General features: G+C 33.9%; 2 protein-coding genes across 2 annotated transcripts; one reads left to right on the top strand and one right to left on the bottom strand.

The window, feature by feature from the left end:
- The first annotated feature begins 322 nt into the window (after positions 1–322).
- LOC133197408 (uncharacterized) lies at positions 323–2,502 on the top strand. The gene is made up of 2 exons (XM_061333427.1): positions 323–477; positions 900–2,502. Exon 2 carries the CDS (start codon positions 908–910, stop codon positions 2,189–2,191), a length of 1,284 nt encoding a protein of 427 aa, XP_061189411.1. The 5' UTR covers positions 323–477; positions 900–907; the 3' UTR covers positions 2,192–2,502.
- A 1,671-nt stretch (positions 2,503–4,173) lies between these two features.
- Positions 4,174–8,849, bottom strand: LOC133196449 (RNA-binding protein 7-like). Its single transcript, XM_061332342.1, has 3 exons — positions 8,731–8,849; positions 6,815–6,974; positions 4,174–5,426 (listed from the first exon to the last, which is right to left on the bottom strand). The coding sequence occupies exons 1-3, from the start codon at positions 8,812–8,814 to the stop codon at positions 4,864–4,866; spliced, it is 807 nt and encodes a 268-aa protein (XP_061188326.1). The 5' UTR covers positions 8,815–8,849; the 3' UTR covers positions 4,174–4,863.

Genomic DNA, 8,849 nt, shown 5'->3' with positions numbered 1-8,849 from the left:
TTTTTAAGGGGCGGGGGTTGATGGGGGTGGTGGTGGTGGTAGTTTTTTTTTTTCATTTTTAGCACAAAACCATTTCATTTTAAACAGAATGAAAATGAAACAGGAGTGGAAAAAAATCGTAAAAATAATAAATATATCAATATATGCATTTTGAATAGAATCTTTTATAGTTGTTTGTAATATCATAGACCTAAACCTTTAGGTTTATGATAATACAAAAGGTTGGTTTTTGTGTTTACAAAGCGGCGTTCTAAGATCCGCTCCCACTATACTTGATTACGTCACAATCAAAGCCATGTGACTCAAAGGGAAGGAACTCTCGGTGTGCATTTGCAAAAAGGTCGATGATTCACGAACTTTCAAGAATGTAAACAAATGCCTTATATATATCGTGACCCAATGTATCAGCTGTTTACTCAGTCTGTGTCACAAACAGTGTTTACATTAGTCATACCCGTTGTATACGCTTTGAAAAAGGTAAGTTTTAACGTTTAAATAAGTTCATTTTGTTTTCAGCTGTTTAGTGTTAGACTTGCTTACAACAGTGTACAAGTATTTTTTTTAAAAAGAAGAGTTTGTGAGCATGGTGAGTTAAATTATTTATGAAGTCTGACTGAAGGATGACTTGTGTTAAGCTTTTCAAAAGTATGAAAGTGGATTTTCATCTATTCCGATCTTATAAATCTGATTTATTATAGTATCAAGTTTTATAATGGAGACAGAAATTGATAGGCCTAACCATGTTTTAATAATACACTTACATTGGATTTGAAGGTGTTCTCTTTAAAGAAGTGGACAGGCTTTCGCCTTCATTCATCCACTTCTCTAAAGAGAATGGATATGAAGCATGATTGAGAAACGAGGGGATGTTAATTGTTTTATATTTTCTTCTATTTTAGATAAAAGAATGAGAGGAGATATAATGAGGGTACCATACCATTCGCATCTTTTCCCAGATCCACCATCAGATTTTTTCAACATGTTCCACAGGGCAAATAGAGAATATGGCCATGTTAGAGAAATACCTGTCCATTATGAACCATTTTCTTCCAATTCCTTCAACAGGGAACATCAGGCAACCGGAAACAGCTCCATTTTTAATGACTTTGCAGCCGATATACCAGAAGACTTTTGGGAACCAGTCTCTGCAGAAGAAGCAGGAAGACTTGAAAAGAATAGTAGGAAATCGCCTAAGAGAAGTCTCGTTCAAAAGGAAGCTGTTATAGACTTATGTAACGATGATGATGATAAGTGTTGTGTTTTAACTTGTGATGCCAACAACAGTGGAGCAAGCGTTAAAAGCCGTCGTAGAAGTTTGTCTAGATCAAGAAAGCGTTTTGCATATAAACATGATGAAACCTCTTCTTCAAGCACAACAAATACTGCTGGTCCTTCAAAGCATGGGGAAAACAAAGAAGGAAAAGTACAGGATAGAGTCAATTGCAATGTAGAAAAAGATCTAGAAGAAGCTTCAATATTCAAGCCAACATTGGAAAAAAAAGAAAAGCAAGATCAAAGAGAGACGGAATGCATTGAAGTTGACTCTTTGGAAGAAGAAATGCAACTACAGAACCTTTGTGATTTTTTTGGAAGTGACAGCAGTATTGTTACACCAAACAAGTCTAGTAAAAATGATGAGAACATTAGCTCTCCCCCAAGCTATCCTGCTTATGATATCATCAAAGATATCCTGGATAAAGAAGGCAGATGTGTAGATTATATCAGAGGTGATGGCAACTGTTTCTTCAGAGCTATAAGTAAAGTGATATATGGGTCAGAAACCTGTCACAGTGAGTTAAGGCAAGCTGTTGTTGATCTTCTGGAGAAGTATCCGAGAGAGTTTGAGCAGTTTATTGATGGATCCGTACATGAACATATCAAATCAATGAGAAAATTGGGAACATGGGCTACACAAACAGAAATTTATCTAGCAGCAACCCTCATACAGAGGGAGATATATGTTCTTTCTCCCGATCACACAGGAGATGTATATCGCTGGCTCCTCTTTTCACCGCAGTTTGTTTACAAAGAATCTTCAGTGTACGATCCATGCTATTTGACTTTATGCCATACTAATGGCAATCATTATGATAGAATAGTGGCTATAAAAAAAAAGTGTAACTGTGATGTCCCTCCACCACAGATGATGGGAGTTCAAGGGGAAGTTGATCTCACTGATGATATTGTATGATGTATTTACAAAATTGTCACTTTAATTATGTAATGTTATATACAGGGTATTCACCGAGTACTCAAAGGTGTATTTACGTGCCAAATTTTGTTATGTTCCTGTGTGCAAAATGTACATTCAATTTTGTACATATTAAGAAAAGTTTGTAAATATTGTAATGTAGTAATGTAAATAGAGATATCCTTTGTAAAGCTGTACATATAACTTTTATTTAAAATTGAAATATTTAAGTCATTGTTAACTATTTAAGTTATTATTTTACCTTTGTGAATTTCAAAGGTTTTGAATAAAACCAGTGATGGAAAAATGATTATGACATTTTATTAATAATGAAGGATGAAGAAGCCTTACAGTTTCTCACAAAAGTTGAAGTTCAGGAGTTTGAGGATATAAAATCTGGTTACAAAATAAACTTTGTGAGTATATTGTTTGAATGGAATCTGGTGATTTCAGGGCATTTTTTCATAATTTATGAAAACAACTTTCAAAGTTTGAAGGTCTTTTTGCAAAGATGTTTACAAAAAAGTTGATCTGTGAAGGGAAGGGCTATTCCAGTATGGGGGTGGATACCTGTCAGCATTCAATATGAAAAATTTGATCAGCTGTATAATGTGTGGTGCACCTGCCACTAGTATGTGTAATGAAGTTATTTAAAAACTCTCAGTGCTCAGAGGTATTATTTGCAAAGAAGGCCACATCCTTTGATTCTAAAACAGTCCAGAAAGAGCCATAAGCATTCATCATTTATCTGTATCTGCATTGAAACAAGCAAGTAATGTATTCATGAACTTCAGTTCTGTCTATTGACCTTAAAAATGTATTCATGAACTTCAGTTCTGTCTATTGACCTTAAAAGCAATTCCAGCATTTAAAATTACTCCATGAATCAAAGACGGTAGAGATTGATTGAAAGTATTCACAATTTAGTAAATGAAAATCTATTTTGAAAGTTCTAAATTGCATGCACATGTATTATAATCATATCTCTCAAATCAAAATCGAGGGATAGTAAAGGACAGCATATATATTGCATACAGTGGAATCATTTTCTCAATAATTAGTGGGGTCAATGTTCATGGGTTACCAAAATCTTACTGGTTCAAGGGGGACCTAATTTCATGGGTAATTAATTAATTCATATACATAAATACAGAAGAAAAAATAAATCAATACTACGACAAAGTTTATTCATGGGTATGTAACTTTGTGGGTGAAGGTGATCCTTGAAATCTATGAACATTGATCCCCAAGATGATTCCACAGTAATCAAATGATGCCCATTATACTACACAGGAAACATTGTATGTGAAGGTTGTATAGGTCAACTACTAGAGGGGTTATCATCATTTACTAAAGTCAGGGTCAAGACCAAAGTACATTCTTAGGAAATATGTTTGAAACATTGTGTTAAGTGTGAGGATAATTTATTTACATGTATTCTCAACACTTGTAAAATGTAAATCATTACCAGTAAGCAACTTCATGGTAAAAAGTCATGATCAAATACAACAATATTTCATTTCTTTGAAATATTTTGATTTAATATTATAATCTGCATAGTTTATTCTCAAAAGAACTAATGATGACTTTTGCCTTATCTTGCTTGCAAATGATTTTGACCAATTTCAAAATGCACTGACATACAGTTGTGTTAAAAGAGAGATAACCTTTTTCTGTTGAATTAATTTATGAATTCAGCCACTAACCAGGGAAAAAATTGTATATATGTGTTGGGAAAAAATATATTGGGAGCAAAAATTCCCCTGTATATAATATATACCCCCTTTACTCACCATTATCAATGGTTGGGATGTAAAAATCCTTCAAGTTCAGCAACAGAAAAAAGAAGTGCACATCTTCAGTGTGTGTACAATCACTGTGCAAAGTGCCCTATAAATTTTTATTATTAACTGTAGACCTTATGAACTGCTGGTTCCCCTGATTTTGCAACATACTTTGAGCAACTAAAAAATAGCACCATATTAGGGTTCAAAATTTATTGACAAAAGAATTTCCTAAAATAGTTGTTCTGGGTATTCAAAAAAATGCCAAGACAGATTATGAATATTCATTAATAATATAAGGTTAGGTGCATTATGAACAATATGTTTTGCATGAACTTAACCCTGTCTTTTTCTTGCTGTGTTATAGCTAATAAGCTATAAAAAAAATATTTCACATCAAATTTTCAAGCTGAAAACACAGCAGAAAAATAAGTTTATATGTAAACTTTCCAAATATTTTGATGACTATGATTTGATGACCGAAACAAATTTAATTGACTTCTTATAAAAATGACAGTAACAAATACAGTGTATGTTTATCAAGACATCACAGTAACATTGTTAACCTCTCCATGCTGCAAAACAAGAAACATATAATACATGTATTCACAATCAACATTAGGCCTAAAATAAAATTTTGTTTGGTCGAAGCATCATTTTGACCTTTGAATTGGAAAGTTTTTTTTTTTTTTTTAAATTTTCTATATGCAAATTTAGAAATACGATAAATCATTTTTTCTTGCTGAAAAAATCAACAATAAAATTCTTTTTGAATTCAGCAACTTTTTTCTGGTTTCTTTGCAAAGGGAAAATGAATAAAATTTTGATTTAGGCCTTATGCTACCAAACAAACACTATCAGAAATATTAAATATGCTTTGATGTATCATCAATGTCTATATGGTCTCTGCTGCCAGGGTTGTGATCTACCACCTCTATCATATGGCTTCTGCACAGAATCACGACTCCTTCTATCATGTCGATGATGGTGAATGTCTAAACTGGCTTTCTGTTTATTCATGAGTCTCTCTCTCTTTTCTTTAAAGTGATCTTGATCATTTCTTTCCCTTGAACTGCTGCTGGGATAAGAAAAATTTCCTTGCAGTGAAATATGCTCCATATTTCCTGCCTCCTGCACAAACCTGACATCTCTTTTGCTGCTTCCCTTGCTGTGAGACCCTCCATGACCTTGAAAATTCTTACTGCCATGACTCTGGAAATCTCTGCTTCCTTGACCATGGAAATCTCTCTTTCCATGACTTTGAAAATTCCTATATCCTTGATCCTGGAAACTCCTGCTTTCTTGATGGTCTCTTGGTCCATGCCAAGTATGTCCTCTCTGCATGGCTGGACTATGATTTGGCACAATGGGGCTATGATTGAACTGGACTTGAGAACCACTAGGAACACTCTCAGATGGACTGTTGTTTTGCATCAGATTTTGTGTTGAGCCTATGCACACAAAAAAATCTATAAGTCAAAGCATTTCCTGACAGTAGTAAAAAAAAAGTAAAAATCGTTTAAGATACAGACATACAAAAAAAAAAGTGAAATCCTCCATGGTCCAATCCCTCCCTAGTGAAATAAGTTGAACTTTTGAACCCATATTACATGACATTATTGCATATAATTTTTAGCAATACAGAGCCTCCTCATTCTTGAGATGAAGATTTTCAAAGATTTTATGTTAAACTTCCTACCCCTTTGTGGTTTAAACCAAGCCCCAGGAACCATGATTTGAACAAACTTGAATATTCACTAGATCTACATTGAGATGTTCCTTTATTGAAGTAACTACATGTTATTGTAACCTTCTAATTTTGAGAATTTTTAATACTTTCCCCCAAACGTTGCCCTCTTATTGTGGCCTTACACAAGTTGAATCTTAACCAAATGGGGATATTTTCAATGATCTCACCCCCCCCCCCCCCTTAAAAATTTAAACTATGATCTCTGGAAAAACTTTGATCAGAAAAAACTTACCTGAGCTCTGTTGAGCTAAAATGTCATATTCATTTGTGTGTAGTCAGTGTGTTTTGTTTGTATTCTATAATTTTAATACCATTTAACTATTACATGTACTGCAATGATTGTACATGAAGTTCCTATCTGGATATTGGAGAAAAGTACATGTAAGCATTAAGGTGTTCTTTTCATTCTCAGGTGAATGTTTCTCTTAATTTAGATTCATGTAATTAAAGCTCATATATATGTTATATTAATTTTCTTGAAAGTAGCAAAATGTGTTAACTCATTTGCACAGCTTCCAAGTCCCTAGAGAAACTTCACCAAGATATAACCATGGAAAACTTTAAACAAGACATACCCACCCCCATCAGGGCAGGGCTCTCATACCACTTTTTGGAAATGATGCTGTGGCCATAAAAATTGGGAAAAAATAGTGAATTTGAGGAAAATTTGGGGAAATCATTTTACATACATTGAAATAATTATATATTGGGTTTCTAGTGCTTGTTATCAACTAAATTTCTCATCTGCAGTACAGATGAATGTGAGTAGCAAGTTTAGCTATGATATACATAATATATCCAATTATATGTTCTTTAATTTTGGGGGAGAATGAGTATTGGGAAATTTAACACATTCAATTGGGAAAAAAGTATCTTTTTTGAATATGGGAATGGGGCCTTTGAATGGCCCCAAACATAGACAATCAAGAGCCCTGTAATATGTGACTGCTGTTTTCAATATCATTACCAATTATGAATACCTTCCCTTATCCATGTTTAGATTTGTACAATTGGTGGAGTAAAAATGATTACGTGTTATAGCAAAGAATATGCACTCGGTTGTCATATTTAACTTAACATATAGTTTACCTGTTCTGTTTTGCAATTTCAAAGGATTCCCCCATAGCCTGATTCCATCTAACAAGTCTATAGTATAAGGGACTGAACATTCATGTTTAAATGTCACAAATGCAAACTTCTGTGGACGCCCATCCTTTACAGGAATAGTTACTTTTTCAAGTGGTCCAGCCTACAAATAAAAATGCAATTATTTACTTCAAATACCTTGTACATCTACCTGCTGTATTTAATATGTTGCTTTAAAAGCAACCTGGTGGTTCCTGGACACTCACTCCAAGGATAAATATATCACTGGTTCAGCAGCCAGGGCTGCCTTATACATGTAGCAAGAGCAGCGAGCGGTTTAAAGTGCTGCTCGACACTGCAAGCTCTTAAAGAAATGCCTGGATGAAGAGAAAATTTGGACTTTGCACATTGATCCAAATGAATTTTTTTTCACAGTTACCCCTGGACCCACAATGCAATGAGAATACATCTTGCTGCTAACTACATTCTTGCAGTAGCGACAAAAGTTCACCAAAATAATAAACTCACCTTGATTTAGTGGATATTGCAGATAAATACATGTAGTAGATTAAATGTTCTTTGTTAAAATTCACCCTTACCAGACTTTTTGATAGTGCAACTAACATGTAACTTCATGTGACAGACTAGACAGTCCAAATGTCTGGTACAGATTGAAAAAGCAGATCTAAGTTAATACTGAAAAGGTATCCAGTAATACACATCTGTGCTCACCCTAATAGTCATGCCATCTACATATTATGGACTTAATATATTAACTCCCATTTTTCACCAGTGTCAGCAACATGATAATGGCAGACCTTAGGGTTGGATGATTGTTTTTAAAACTGATCTTGTCTAACTTATAAAAATGTGCACCAAATAGTTATAACATGTCAGTTTCCTATGCATCTTTGCAAGCCTACGTCCAATGGTTCCTGCAATACATACAATGTATGCATCACTGCCATTAGATAGAACGTTCTATCATTAAAATGATAATGTCCTACGGACCCAGTTTAACAATAGAATTTGTTCCATGTATTGGCAATGTAGCAAAATAAACACAGGCGATAACTCAAACTCTGTGCATTTTCTATGAACAATCCAGAGAGTTCCGAATGTCAACATGGCGTGAAAATTTGAAGCGGGGAAAAAATGTTGAGAAATGAATTGAATATTTATATGAATTATTTTTTAGGTTAAAAGGCAAATACAATCTCAACCTGACTTCATTTAATAATGCGATGAAAGAATTTTAAAAAGAAATTGTATACCATATTTTCTACTATTACTTGGCTAGATAGAATGTTCTACCGTTAAAATGATAAATGTCCAATGGACCCGACACAGATTATTCTAACTATTAACTGGCCTATAATTTTAGAAAGTTTAGGAATGGCCTATAACTTTTCTGGTAAATATACCAGGTGTCCTAAAGTTACTTATTTCAATCTGAAACCCTGTGGACATATTCAAACTGTGGTGAGGGCTGTCCTGAGACACAGTTACATTATTCTAACTACACTTCCATCAAGCTCTTCATCCTCAAACTTATTAGCAATGACTCGAATTTTATTATATGAGAAAGATTTTATTCTACAATCTGATTGGCTGAAAATTCCCTTTACTCATAAATAATATAACACCACAGAACATTGTCATTGACCCTTGTAATGTACATGCTATTGCAGTTAAACCACAACCAACACACTTGCCTTCCAATCTGATAATCTCACAATGCCTTGTCTGATCACTGAAATTACATGTGATGCCATAACGACATGAAGCTTCAAGTAGTTCTTTGTCAGACTTTATTGATGTGAATATTTAACAAAATAAATGATCCTATGAAAAAGGAAAAACCCGGTGAATTGAAAGCGAAAATTTCTCAACAAATTTCAAAAAGTCCAAATCTTTACCTGTAAAAACAGCTCATACAAATGTTCTTCTGTTGTTCGTTCGGATAAATTCCCTACCCAAAGCGTTCTATCACGGCTATCCATTATAATTCAGGCATTTAAACAATCGTACAAACAAA

Source organism: Saccostrea echinata, unplaced genomic scaffold, assembly GCF_033153115.1.
Source record: "Saccostrea echinata isolate AGI-Se365-2 ecotype Australia unplaced genomic scaffold, CSIRO_AGI_Sech_v1 ptg000030l, whole genome shotgun sequence".
Lineage (NCBI taxonomy): Eukaryota > Metazoa > Mollusca > Bivalvia > Ostreida > Ostreidae > Saccostrea > Saccostrea echinata.
This window is presented reverse-complemented; position numbering and strand designations above follow the sequence as displayed.

Excerpts from the sequence above, each read along its gene's own strand:
- LOC133197408 (XM_061333427.1), top strand. The coding sequence starts at position 908 with ATGAGAGGAGATATAATGAGGGTACCATACCATTCGCATCTTTTCCCA.
- LOC133196449 (XM_061332342.1), bottom strand. The coding sequence starts at position 8,814 with ATGGATAGCCGTGATAGAACGCTTTGGGTAGGGAATTTATCCGAACGA. Across the intron at positions 6,975-8,730 it reads TGTATGAGCTGTTTTTACAG|GCTGGACCACTTGAAAAAGT; the intron begins GTAAAGATTTGG and ends TTTTATTTGTAG. Across the intron at positions 5,427-6,814 it reads GAAATTGCAAAACAGAACAG|GCTCAACACAAAATCTGATG; the intron begins GTAAACTATATG and ends TTGTGTGCATAG.